Genomic DNA, 15,030 nt, shown 5'->3' on the forward strand with positions numbered 1-15,030 from the left:
CATCAACACTCAGTTTGTTCTCTAGTATTAAGAATCTTTTGTGGTTTGTTTCCTTTTCTTCTCTTCCCACCCTTCATTACCATATGCTCATCTGTTTTGTTTCTTAAATCCACATGGGTGAAATCATATGGTATTTGTCTTTCTCTGACTGACATATTTTGCTTAGCATAATATTTTCTATCTCTGCCCACATTGTTGAAAATGGCAAGATTTCATTCTTTTTGATGGTTGAGTAATATTCCATTTTATATAATATATATTATGTTTTAAAATTTTATATATTAAATATATATTATATTTATACTTTTATATAATATATATATATATATATATATATATATATATATATATATATCTCACATCTTCTTTATCCATTCATCAATTAATGGACATTTAGGCTCTCTCCATAGTTTGGCTATTGTTGATAATGCTGCTGTAAACACTGAGGTGCATGTACCCCTTTGAATCTGTTATTTTGTATCCTTTGGGTAAATACCTAGTAGTAAAATTCCTGGATCAGAGGGTAGTCCTATTTTTAGTTTTTTGAGAAACTTCCATACTGTTCTCCAGCATGGCTGCACTAGTTTACATTCCTACCAACAGTGCAAGAGGGCTCCCCTTCCTCCACATCCTTGACAACACCTGTTGTTTCTTGTGTTGTTAGTGTTAGCCATTTTGAAAGGTGTGAGGTGACATCTCATCATGGTTTTGATTTGTATTTCCCTGATGATGTGAGATGTTGATTATCTTTTCATGTGTCGTTTTAGCCATCTGGATATCTTCTTTGAAAAAGTGTCTGTTCATGGCTGCTGCCCATTTCTTAGTGCTGCCCATTTCTTAAGTTGTTTGGTTTTTGGGTGTTGAGTTTGGTAAGTTCTTTATAGATTTTGGATACTAACCCTTTATCTTATGTCATTTACAAATATCTTCTCCCATTCTGTTGGCTTTTGTTGACTGTTTCCTACCCTGTACAGAAGGTTTAATCTTGATGAAATCCCAGTAGTTCATGTTTGCTTTTGTTTATTCATGGCGAATCATTCTTTTATATTATTTTAATGCACTGTTGAATTTGATTTGCTAGTACCTTGTTGAGAATTTTTGCATCCAGGTTCATCAGGGATATTAGTCTCTAACTCTCCTTTTGAGTGAGGTCTTTGTCTGGTTTTGGAATCAAGGTAATGGTGGCTTCCTAGAGTGAGTTTGCTTTACTTCCATTTCTATTTTTTGGAACAGTTTGAGAAGAATAGGTATCAACTCTACTAATTCCCCTGGGAAGCCATCTGGCCCAGGACTCTTGTTTGTTGGGAGACTATTGATAACTGTTTCAATTTCTTTGCTCGTTATGGGTCTGTTCAAGTTTTCTATTTCTTCCTGTTTCCGTTTTGGTGGTTTACGAGTTTCTAGGAATTTGTCCATTTTTTCCAGGTTGCCCAGTTCATTGGCATATAATTTTTCATAGTATTCTCTTATAATTGTTTGTATTTCTGTGGTGTCAGTTGTGATGTCCTCTTTCATTTGTGATTTTATCTATTTGGGTCCTTTCTCTTTTCTTTTTGATAAGTCTGGCTAAGGGTGTTATCAGTTTTGTTTATTCTTTCAAAGAAGCAGCTCTTACTTTCATTGATCTGGTCTACTTTCTTTTTTGTTGTTTCTATATAATTTATCTGTGCTGGCTTTAGGCTTCATTTGCTACTTCTTTTCTAGCCCCTTTAGGTGTAAGATTAGGTTGTATATTTGGGACTTTTCTTGCTTCTTGAGATAGGCCTGAATTGCAATGTACTTTACTCTTAGGACTGCCTTTGCTGCATCCCAAAGGGTTTGGGCTATCATGTTTTCATTTTCATTTGCTTCTATGTATTTTTTAATTTCCTCTTTAATTTCTGGTTAACCCATTCATCTTTAGTAGGAAGTTCTTTAACCTCCACGTATTTGAGGGCTTTCCAAAATTTTTCTTGTGGTTGACTTAAAGTTTCACAGCTTTTGGTCTGAAAATATTCACAGTATGATCTCAATCTTGTACCAGTTGAGGCCTGATTTGTGACCCAGTATGTGATCTATTCTGGAGATTGTTCCATGGGTACTTTAAAAGAATGTATATTCTCCTGCTTTAGTGTGAAATGCTCTGAATATATAACACTATGTTTCCTTTATATGGTATTATAATAAACATTCTATAAAACTGTTAGTTTAAATCTTAGATAAGAATAAGGTCTGTTTTGAGAACAGCATTTATTATTGCTCAAAAATACTTCAAAAATGTTGCAGATTTTAAGATATTTGGCTTGGTATACAATAAATAACTGTGAATAATGTTTTAAAAAGAGAAAGTAAATTTTAAAAAAATTTCTCTTTTAAAAAGAGAAAGTAAATTTTCTCCACCTGCTAACTTACTGGACCTTTTGATTGAGAATGTTATTCAAGTTTTCTAAAATGACAACTTTAAGTATACATTAAACATCTCTAAAACATGTACTTACTTAAAAAACAGTACTGTCATGACATGCATTTATGATACTGTCCAGATTTAGATAAAAGTAAATGAGAATTGCATTAAGCTCTCAGAACATTTGCTGCAACAAGAAGCAAGGACATCACATACTATGTTATTCTGTAGTCAAGTAAGATATTGCAACTAATAAATGTCAATCTTCACATCTGAAATCACCTAGACATTATTGTTAGAGTAAGACATATTTGGAAGAGTTTCTGTATAGAAGGTTTTTTTAGATTGACATACAGCTGGGTAAACTCAGTTTTCTTTTGTTCAACAATGCCTCATCTCCACTGCATAAAGCCTGGTCTCCAGTTCCACTATCCAATGCCTGCCTTACATTAAGTTGTATTTTGTTGGCACTGCATAAAGCAATTATGTTATGAAAGACCTCTAGGTTACTATGTTCAAATTAACAGCTGGTTTCATTAATGTTCCTAGAGCAACAGAACCCTCTCCAATAATTTTCAGGTTGATAAATTTGATTTTCCAAGTATTTTCCAAAACAGAAAGGTGCATGAGTCCAAAAATTTGTTCAAAAATGCCCAAACAAGTGTTCCCCTGGTGGGAAGTTCCAGCAATTCCAACCATAACTAGACCATAGGGAGCAGAAGCACATTTTCAATCTATGGGAATCTAGTGGGACTGAGAAGACACTCTTCTTTCACTAGTGACAGCAGATTAAGGCTCATACTTTTTGCTCCACTCAGAGTAGTCTATCACATTTTGTTCAGAGGTACTGTAAGAAAATGTAAGCTTCGGGGCGCCTGGGTGGCGCAGTCGGTTAAGCGTCCGACTTCAGCCAGGTCACGATCTCGCGGTCCGTGAGTTCGAGCCCCGCGTCAGGCTCTGGGCTGATGGCTCGGAGCCTGGAGCCTGTTTCCGATTCTGTGTCTCCCTCTCTCTCTGCCCCTCCCCCGTTCATGCTCTGTCTCTCTCTGTCCCAAAAATAAATTAGAAAAAAAAAAAAAAAAAAAAAAAAAAGAAAATGTAAGCTTCACATCATGCCACAAGTGTGGTGGGCCCCTATTCATCTTGAGGTGGTCCCAGAAAGGGATTCTGAGAATTAAAAACTTCAAAGAACAAGTGACAGGATTCTGCTAATTGACAAAAATTGACTTTTTCAGTTTTTTAATCTTCTTTTTCCTGCCATCAAGAGTCTAATGTCCTCTGTTTTAATTAGCTCTGGTATTTCCTTCAACTTGTAATTGTTTTTTCCAATAATCCTTTGTATGCTGAATAAGATTATGTTTTTCAGTAGCTAGAGGTATAATTACCCTGTGTTGTGTTTTTCAGTAGCTGGAGATATAATTACCCAGTGTTGCCAAGTACTTAAATATGACTTCTAAGTGGACTTTCTTATGCCTCAAAAGTTCTTTTACACTTTGACTGTATACTGATTTGCACAAATGGCATCTTGGCGGTCCTCAGGCCACACCAGGCGATTGGTGATGGTGTCGCATAGGGCCATGATACCGTCACTGTCCAGAGGTTGAGCAGGGTATGACAGCCCTCCATTCTGGGTAGCGGAGCCCAACATCTCAACCCTCCAAAATGAAGGGAGAGGATGACGCCGTAATGTCATCCCTTTAGGCCCACTGGGTCGGTACCTTGGTCCATAATTTCAAAATATAAAAATTTTATATCGAGGGGGAATAATTAAAAAGACTACCAGAAAGTGAATAATTATGGCCAACAAATTAAGATTATGTAATATCATTGTACATTAAAAATGATAATCAGAAATTATGAGTCAAATGTATTATCTTAGGGATTTGTTATAATGTACACCTTAAAAGCCAACCAAGGAAAACTAAAATACAAGTCTAAAGCCATCAAAGTAAAAAGAACAATAAAAAGTTTTTAAAAAGCAAGGTACATCAGTGGAAAAAAAACAAGAAGGGTGGCAGGAACAAGTGGAGTAAATGAAAGATGAGATTCATTTTTAAATAGCAACTAAAACAAAATAAAAAACCTAACAAAATGCCAGAAAAGTAGAGGAGAAGAAAACAAAGAAATCTGCTTTGAGATTTTACCCAAACTTGTCACTTGTACACTCATAATACTGAAAGTAAATGAAAACAATGCTTCCATAGCTTTAATTGACAACTTCTCATTCATCTTTTTGTTTCTTTCTCCAAAAACACTGCAAACTGTGTTATGGACTTGAATGCTTGTGTCCCTTCAAAATTCCTATGTTGAAACCTAGTGTGGCTATCTTTGTAGATGGGGCTTCTAGGAAGTAACTGAGGGCAAATGAGGTCCTAAAGATAGGGCCCTGACCTGATAGGATTAGTGTTCTTAGAAGAAGAGACATCACAGAGCACATTCTCTCTCTGGGCACGAACTCTGAAAAAGACCATGTGAGAATGTAGAAGAAAGAGGGCCATCTGCAACCCACAGGGAGAACCCACACCAGCCCCCAATGCTGCTGCCACCTTGATCTAGGGCTTCTGGTCTCCAGAACTGTGAGAAAAACATTTCTGTCATTTAAGCCAACCAGTCCATGGTATTTTTTATAGCAGCCAGAACTAAGAAGAATGTATCAATAGCTTTTTCCTTTCTTTTTTTTTTTTTTTTTTTTTCAACGTTTTTAATTTATTTTTGGGACAGAGAGAGACAGAGCATGAACGGGGGGAGGGGCAGAGAGAGAGGGAGACACAGAATCGGAAACAGGCTCCAGGCTCCGAGCCATCAGCCCAGAGCCTGACGTGGGGCTCGAACTCACGGACCGCGAGATCGTGACCTGGCTGAAGTCGGACGCTTAACCGACTGCGCCACCCAGGCGCCCCAGCTTTTTCCTTTCAAAGTAATTTCTTTTGTGTATTTACTGAAACATGTAAATTATTTAATAGAATGTTTGACAAAAGATATTGGGTGATCAGACCGCTTCAAAAAATAAAAACATGATGAATTTTTTCTTTGTTTAATAAAATGTTTCAGATATACAAAAAGTCATATTGAATGATATGTAAAAAATGCTCATTTATCTAACAGCTGGTTTAAGAAAAAAATAAGAAATCATTTGAAACTCCCTGCATTTATTTATCTACTCATCTCATCTTTTTCTATGCTACTCCTATACAAATAGAAGGCTCCATAGAAATAGTATGTTCTACAGGTTTTTATAGTTTGTAAGGCTTCCTTTATGATTGTCTTTTCATTCAACAGGTTTTTAAGATTTATTCACATATGTGCTCTAGTTCCTCAAAGTATACTGTTTCATTGTAGGACATTCTACAATTCCATTGAAGGATGCTTAGGTTGTTTTCAGATTTCTTGAGGCTATTATAAATGATACTACATTGAACATGCTGCCTAGTGAATATGGGAAAGAATTGTCCTACAGTACAATCACCAAGAGGTAGATTTTTGGGGTTTAGAATATGCACATCTTTAAGGTGACATTAACTTGTTTTTTTAAAGTGTTTCTACCAGTTTACACTCTCATAGTAGGCTTGAAATTCACATTGTTCTAAAACTGAGGGTTGATGGGGGGTGGGAGGGAGGGGAGGGTGGGTGATGGGTATTGAGGAGGGCACCTTTTGGGATGAGCACTGGGTGTTGTATGGAAACCAATTTGACAATAAATTTCATATATTGAAAAAAAAAAGAAATTCACATTGTTCTATACCCTTGCCAAAATTTGATATTTACTCAAAACCAGTGTTATTCCAGGTATCACAATGTCTTCCACTTGTGCACTACTATAGCACTTAAATGTCTATGCTACATACTTATTACAAAATATACTCTGACTTCTGTGTAGATTTTATCTTCTTTACTGATTATAAGCTCTTTGAAGGCAGAAAGGGTCATTTTTCCCCCTTTCCTCAAATCCTCCAGTGTTTAGTACTAAGCAGAGAAAACAGTATATGGCATAATTTTTGTATAGTACTGGAATAATTCTGATAGATTCTTTAAGTTCTCATTAGCTGAGAGCCAAGACCATCATCTTAGCTATTTTTATAATGTCCACATACCTAATACAGTACTTGATATATAGGTTCTTCAGTCAAGAGTAACTGATTAAATGATTTAAAAAAAAGTGGGGGAGACATAGAGGGGAGGACTCAAGAGTGTTTCCTTCGTGCTGTTCTAAAGCTGATAGATGATTTAGAAAGTAATGACATTTCTAGGAATCTTCTAAGAAATTTACAGGTCAAATTGCTAAATACTGCAGCCTTATCAAACCCAAGATGTATGGAATTTAGAATAAAGAACATCTGCTTTGAGTCAGTTTGAGGTATTATTGAAGGCACTATCAGAAAGATTTTATCATTTCATGTTTAAAAGATTTAAAGACTTTAAACAGCGTAGTGAGCTGCTGCATAACTTCAAAATGATTTAACTGTTGATTACTTAAAATATGTTAAGTAGAGACCTTTAAGAAATGAATACAAAACAGTGTAGTTACCATTTAAGGTGATGCCAAGGAGTTTAGACCACATCTTGTTGGCTAAAGTGAGTCAATTAACATTAAGTGACCGTAATTACATGAGTCATATTTTAGCTGCAACTGTGAAGGATGGATTGGAGAAAAGCAAGATTGGAAGAAGAGCAATATTAAGTGGTTATGTGAATAGTTTGCAAGAATTTTTCAAAGTGGAGTGTGTGCAACCCAGGCAAGATCATCCACTGGGAAGAATTTTAAAAATCAACATTGGGATATAATTCACATACCACACAATTCACCCATTTAAAGTGTATAATTTAATGTTTTTTAGTATAGTCATGGGGTGGTGCAACCATCACTACAATTTAATTTTATGACATTTTAGTTCCCCTAAAAGTGTCTTTTTGGAATGGAATCAACAATATGTTTCTTTTGTGACTGGTTTCATTGTTTTTTTTTTTTTTTTTTACAACTGAATACTATCCCATTGTATGGATATATCACATTTTATTTATATATTCATTAGCTGACAGCCATTCATGCCTTTGGCTGTTATGAATAATGCAGCAATGGACATTTGTGTGAAAGGTTTTATGGGGTGTATGTTTTCATTTAACCCTATGTTAAATCATTTGATAAACCATCAAACTGTTTCCCCAAATACCTGCATTCATAGTATATTCCTATAAGCAACATATCAAAGTTGCAATTTCTCCATATCTTCACCATAACATTAGTTTCCTTAAAAGATTTTTTTTTTTGAATTATGGCAGCCCTAATGAGTGTAAAATGATACCTACTGGTTGATTTGTATTTTCCTAATGACTAATGATGTTCGGCAGTTTTTCATGTTGTATTGATAATAGAACATGTAGTATATTTTATAAAAATATATACATATATTGGAGGATATCTGCTCAAATATTTAGTATTAATAAAATGAATGATCAAAAAAGTTCAGAGACCAGTGATCTAAGTGAAAGATGACAAACGCCAGAATTAATGGATGTGGGTAGGGTATGAAAATAACTGGATTTGTGACTAAAGTATGAAATGGAGTGGGATAGGAAGGATGTGGTTCTGGCCAGTATGGGACACAATTACAAGGATGACTTCCTCCTCTGAAATCCCACTGCCCCTAATGCCTGTTGGTGGAGGTCACTGAGAGAACGCAACCCTGCCTGACAGGCAAGCTGGATGTGGGCAGCTGGAGGCTCCTCACCTCCTTCCCATTCATGGAATGTGCATTTCACTTATTTCCCTGATCTATAAGCTGCCCCAAGGACATGGTCTTCAAATAGTAATGTGTTTTTGAGATCATCCGAATGGTATACATGATTGAGCTCAATTAAGTCTCTATATAGATTATGATACCAACAGATGTGTGCAAAGATCTACTCATCTTGTGCCACCCAACACAGGTTTCTTAAGTAAGTTCTCTTGCTTATTAAAACTACTACCTACCAATGTGAAGAGGTCTACTTCTTTCCTCAGTCTCTCCTTGCCCTCTGTGTTCAGAAGCCAGTTTATGAATGAACTCTGCCGCACTCATCTGGCCCTGGGCATTACTGCCCTAATGGTCAAACCACAGGGTAAAATGAGGGGTGAGAAACAAGAACAGGGCTTTCCTTTGTTTCCAAGGTCTGGCCCTCAACAGTTAACATTCAGTGATCAAACTAATCACTGATTATTGACTCAAATAATCATTGATCATTGATTCAGATCTTTACAGGAGAATGGCTGGAATTCTAAGAAGAAAACAGAACTAGATATCAGGAAATGGTAATTTCATGAGGTATCGGTGAGACAGAGCAGGAATTGGACTCAGGTTTCCTAACCTGACTGAGAAATCTAGCATTCCTTGTTTTCTTCATAAGGAGAAAACAAAAAAGTTAAAACTCTATGTCTCTTGAGTAGCACATCTTGCAGGAATGTGAGGGAGGATGCTTACTGAAAGGAACATATTTACTACCATGACTGGTGAAGACCAGACCAAACCAGTCTGCACCAAGATGGACCCCAGTGCTGAACTTTCACTGACTTCTTCTCTCATTATAATACTAAAAATCATATCCAGGGGTGGAGATTTAACATGTTAATTAGACATGCGATGTATGAAGACACATGGCATTTTAGACCCCTGCCTCTATGCTTTGACATTATCCTTTCCCCACCCAAGTTTCTGATAAAAACTCTCCCTGACCTTGCCTCGGGGTGGGGGGTCAGCCTGAGGACACTTCTTTGTGCTGCTTCCCTGTGCTTAAGCATAAGCTCCAATAAAGCCTTGCTGGAAATTCCCATTTAGCCTCTTGTCAATTTCTATTGCTGAGCGAGCCCAAGGGCCCAGTTCAGTTTCACACATCTCCAGCTAAGTAGTGAAGGGGAGGGTAGGGATTGTAGGGAGTACAGTGCAGTGCCTCTAAGTATGATCTTCATTGTTCACAGGCTGGACACCTGCTGTGTCTTAAAATATTCATGTGCCTGGGACCCTGACCCATACCTTACCAGCCTGGGGTAGGGGTGCTGGGATATGTGCACTTTCAACAAGTCCCCAGATCATTCTTGTGCATATTAAAGCCTGAAAATGACTACTTTGATGAGTATAAAAGGAGGTCCTGAACAGATCCTGAAGAGGGCTAACCATGAAATCCTAAGTTTAGAGTACTAGTTATACCAGAAGGAGAAATGAAACTTAAATATTCAAACTTGTTCCTCTGCCTCCGAAAGAAGAAAAATATGCTTTGGCAACACTGCCATGAAAACAACTAAAGAAGATAACTCCTACACAGCAGAGTTGTACAGAGAACCACACTGTACTGATAATGATCAATTTTAATAATGAAGGCTAATATGGTTTGGATAGAAGACAAGAATAATTTAGTAACCACATGCGAAGTAACTGCTTGAGCTAAAGCCGACCCGAAGACAAGAATAATTTAAATAAAAGCTTACAAATGACCAGGTGATGATGAAGTGTGTCTCCAAAAGCACCAAACAATGTTTTAATTGAATGTTTAGTTTTTTCCTAACACTATTTAATTTTTTTTCCAGCAGGATACTCACATTGTTATACATGTATTTTGTAAACTAAAATTATCCAAGTGTTTCTGGCATTTAGGGCAGTCATAGCCAGGTTGTGGGTGTATGGAGAAAAAGGAAAGATAGCTTGGCTCAAGCAGTGGTTCTCAATAACAGTGAGTAGCAGTGGGGTAGGTTTTAACCCTACAGGACATTTGGCAATGTCTGGAGACATTTTTGGTTGTCACAACTAGGGGGATGATACTAGCATCTAGTGGGTATAGGCTAGGGATATTGCTAAACAAAAATTCAAAGGATGGTCCCCACAACAAAGAACTATCCAGGCTATAAAGGCAGTAGTGTTAAGGTTGGCAACACCAGGGCAAAATGCCAGGGCTAAACTTGAGGACTAGTCTACAAGATACTGGAAAGCTTGTGGGTGCACATATTTCAGGATTTACTGAAAGTGCACTAAGACTCCTCCAAAGATATCCCACAAGAGTCTCTATTTGATGTGGAGGGTGTGAGCTAACTTCTCTCCCTTTTTCTAAACTATTATTTATCGCATGCTTGATTTTACATATTTGTTTTTAAGTTGTCCTATTACTACTCTCAAAGGCAAAACATCTTTTTCATTTTTAGTAAACAAACACAATGACCTGGACAAAAAACACAGAGCTAGTGAAAGAACCTTTAAAAAATCTTAAAAACATTCTAGAACATAGTCCTCATTTAGGCCCATAAAAGCTTGGTGATTTATTTGTGGAAAAGAAAACATCTTTTTTAACAAAGAAATTAGATTCCTGAAACGACCTGGTCATCTTATGTGACATAGGAGCACACTTCTTTTTGGTTATTGCCTTATTTAAAATCTTAACTCCATCATTTTGATCAATTACATAAACAGGGGTGGGTTTTTTGTTTTTGTTTCTCTGGATTTATGCTCAAAATAAGGAAAGATTAAGAATTTTATGCATTCTATTTTTAGAATGCCTCCAGTGTAAGGCATTTGTTTAAAATAAGAGATTTTATTTTGATAAAAGTGCTTGCTTGCTTAAACTGTTATCCTAAGGATGCTGGGGAACCAGTGAAGCATCCAAAATCTTACACATGACAAGACCTTTCATTATTTGGCCTCTGCTTACTTCTCCACAGAGGAATGTATCTTGCCTTTTCTCAGTATTTTGTGCTCAAGTCACAGTTGATAATTTATATGTTATGTATCTCAGTGCTTTCTCCTCTAAGCATTTTTGATCCTCTGCTGGGATTTTCTCTTCCGACACCACGCCTAACTGCTATTCATCCTTTAAGTTTAAAATTAGATACCACAATGCCTCTTCCACCTACAAGGCCAGAGGCTAAATGTCCCTTCTTATACTCCCACAGCACTCTGGACTTATACTTCCTGTACTCCAGTCAAACTCTATCAATTACTTGCATATTTTGTATCCAGAGAGTGTCTGGGTTTCATTTGTCTTTCTGTCTCCAGAGCCTAAAATAGTCTCTGAGGTATAACAGGCACATAATACATATTTATTAAATACATATATCATTGATAATCCATGATATCAGGTATGTAGAGGAGCCAGTTAATATCAAGCTCTGGTTGATTAGAGCCAGATGAAACTATTTCTATTATTGCACCAATAAGAAATTCACAAGGACATCAAACTAGCTTCCAAAATCCTTAACTAGTCTGAGAATACAGGCAACACAGACAGGTTTAAAATTGGCAAAACTGGCCTGTACACAATGTCCTTAGAACAGAGTTTTAAGTAAGACAGGAATACAATAAAATATGATCTTTAGAGAGATCAATCTGACAACAGAAGAGAAACTTATGGGACTACATTTGGAACACAGTTCTACTATACATGATCTTGATTAGCTAGAAAAACCCACATGGTCCACTTAGCTCCTCCCTGAGAGTTAGGGAAGTCTCTGCTCCAATGTACTGTGAATAGTGGATCCCTGGGAATATTCTTATATACCCAGCATCAAATATAGCCCGGGATATGGGAAGAGCTCAGTAAAATGAAAAAACAAATACATGAATAAAAATCTTGTTTTCAAGCCAGGATGTCTGGCAGTAGCTACTCATTTAAAAAATATGAGTCAGTACAAACAAAACCAAAAAACTAAGCCTGCCATTTGCAACATCCATGGTGTATAGAAGGTATAACGCTACATGAAATGAGTCAAGACAGAAAAAGACAAATACCACATATTTTCACTTATATGTGGAATCTAAAAAACAAAACAAACGAATAAACAAACAAGCAAAAGCAGAGAGAGACCCATAAATACAGAGAACTAATGATTCCTAGAGGGCAAGGGGGTGGAGGATGGGCAAAATGGGTGAAGGAGAGTAGGAGGAATAGGCTTCTAGTTATAGAATGAATAAGTTATGAGGGTGAAAAGTACAGCATAAGCATACAGTCAATGTTACTGTAATAATGTAATGGTAATGCTCGCGGTAGGCAGAGCTATGTTGTACATGTGAAATTAATGTAACATTGTGTGCCAACTATATTTCACTTAAAAATATTAAAAACAAAAAAACTAGGCCTGTATGACTGAGTAATAAAGTAACATAAATTTTAGAAACGTATTCATAGTATGTGTCCTATGTGTCAGCCACATGCCAGCTTCCAATATGAAGTGCAAAACCCAGTATACTGCATTTTGCTTCGTTTATGCAATAGATCTTCCAAGGCAAGGTCTTACTTATCCTTGCTGCCAACATATGGAATATTATTTAAATGAAAATGTTAGTAGGATTATTTTACAAAGTGCTTTTTTCCAAAGTCAAAGCACTATCAAAATGACTTACCTGAGACAGTTTTGTTGTAGTAGCAGGCAGAAGTGGACGACTAAACTTCTTCTGAGAACCAATGGCTGCTGGAAATGGTGGTGCAGAAAATACAGCTGCAACACAATTAATTTTGTTTATCCATCCTTGCATTTCCTCTGCACTCCTATGACAAAAAGATAAATTTACATCAGGGTATTTCTCTATCTAAGTTTATCACACCTTGCCCATTTCTCATTATTGATTTTTTTTTTTTACTTAAACTTTTATTTATTTATTTATTTATTTATTTATTTATTTAATATATGTAATGTATTGTCAAATTGGTTTCCATACAACACCCAGTGCTCATCCCAAAAGGTGCCCTCCTCAATACCCATCACCCACCCTCCCCTCCCTCCCACCCCCCATCAACCCTCAGTTTGTTCTCAGTTTTTAACAGTCTCTTATGCTTTGGCTCTCTCCCACTCTAACCTCTTTTTTTTTTTTTTTCCTTCCCTTCCCCCATGGGTTTCTGTTAAGTGTCTCAGGATCCACGTAAGAGTGAAACCATATGGTATCTGTCTTTCTCTGTATGGCTTATTTCACTTAGCATCACACTCTCCAGTTCCATCCACGTTGCTACAAAAGGCCATATTTCATTCTTTCTCATTGCCACGTAGTATTCCATTGTGTATATAAACCACAATTTCTTTATCCATTCATCAGTTGATGGACATTTAGGCTCTTTCCATAATTTGGCTATTGTTGAGAGTGCTGCTATAAACATTGGGGTACAAGTGCCCCTATGCATCAGTACTCCTGTCTCATTATTGATTTAAAATGTTACATAAAGTCATTTATATTTCTTGGTAATTGATCCTTGATAAAATTTCACTGAGATAAACATTTTCAACAGCAATTACCATAGTAATAAAAGGCCCTGGAACCGATGATCATTACAATATAAGGCTGTGATTATTCCTCAAGGATACAGGAGGGGAAAAAAGCAAAATCACTCGACAATAAATATTAAAACCCTACTTTGTTTGATACTAGACTCAGTCAAACATTAATTTAAAAATTAGCTCCTCTTTCAATCACATAATTCAATTTTAAAATCCAACTGAGGAACAAATTGATAGAATTTAAAAGGAATATAAAAGGGAACAACCACTTGGAAAGCAGCTTTGACAGTTTTCTTGAAAAGTTAACTATATAAATTTATCATACAATCCAGCAGTTCTATTCCTAGGAATACACCCAAGAGAAATAAAAACATATAGGCACAGAAAGATCTACATGTGAATGTTCACAGCAGCACTATTTATTTATTTATTAAATATATGAAATTTATTGTCAAATTGGTTTCCATACAACACCCAGTGCTCATCCCAAAAGATGCCCTCTTTAATACCCATCACCCACCCTCTCCTCCCTCTCACCCCCTATCAACCCTCAGTTTGTTCTCAGTTTTTAAGAGTCTCTTATGCTTTGGCTCTCTCCCACTCTAACCTCTCTCTCTCTCTCTTTTTTTTCCTTCCCCTCCCCCATGGGTTCCTGTTAAGTTTCTCAGGATCCACAGAAGAGTGAAAACATGTGGTATCTGTCTTTCTCTGTATGGCTTATTTCACTTAGCATAACACTCTCCAGTTCCATCCACGTTGCTACAAAGGGCCATATTTCATTCTTTCTCATTGCCACATAGTACTCCATTGTGTATATAAACCACAGTTTCTTTATCCATTCATCAGTTGATGGACATTTAGGCTCTTTCCATAATTCGGCTATTGTTGAGAGTGACAGCAGCACTATTTATAAAAGTCAAAAAGGGGAAACAATCCAAATGTCTGTCAACTCATGCATGAATAAAAGAAAAATGTAATATATATCCATACAGTGGAATACTACTCGGTAATAAAGGCATGAAGAGCAGATACATGTTACAACATGGTGAACCCCCAAAACTTTATGGTAAGTGAAAAAAGCCAGATACATTTCATACTATATGTTCCATGTATATGAAAAATCCAGAAAAAGCAATACCATAGAGACACAAAGGAGATTAGTGGTATCCAGGGTTGGTGGTAAAATGGGGGGTGACTACAAAATGGGCATGGAGGATCTCTTTGGGGTGATGAAAGTGTTCCAAACTGGATTGTGGTGATGGTGGCACAATTCTGTAAATTTGCTGAAAATTATTGAATTATGTACTTCACACAAGTGAGATTAATGGTATGTAAAGAACTTTCCAAAAGGATGTTAAAAATCCACCTGAAAGGATGCAGAAATCATCTGATTTCATTAACATACTTTCAACTTTTAATATACTTT

General features: G+C 36.5%; 1 protein-coding gene and 1 pseudogene across 22 annotated transcripts in view; both read right to left on the reverse strand.

Moving 5' to 3' along the window:
- PSD3 (pleckstrin and Sec7 domain containing 3) overlaps window positions 1–15,030 on the reverse strand; it is a 747,126-nt gene that overhangs the window by 48,659 nt on the left and 683,437 nt on the right. For all 22 annotated transcript variants that reach the window (XR_009259079.1, XR_009259078.1, XM_058720427.1 and 19 more), the window contains one exon: window positions 12,739–12,883. Coding sequence is in view for 20 of the 22 variants with exons in the window: in XM_058720427.1 (XP_058576410.1) it covers window positions 12,739–12,883 (145 nt within the window). In the remaining 2 variants the exon portion in view is untranslated. The remainder of the gene's footprint in view (window positions 1–12,738; window positions 12,884–15,030) is intronic.
- Window positions 2,549–4,152, reverse strand: LOC131506648 (uncharacterized protein C3orf38 homolog; annotated as a pseudogene).

This window comes from Neofelis nebulosa, chromosome 3 (genome assembly GCF_028018385.1).
Source record: "Neofelis nebulosa isolate mNeoNeb1 chromosome 3, mNeoNeb1.pri, whole genome shotgun sequence".
Lineage (NCBI taxonomy): Eukaryota > Metazoa > Chordata > Mammalia > Carnivora > Felidae > Neofelis > Neofelis nebulosa.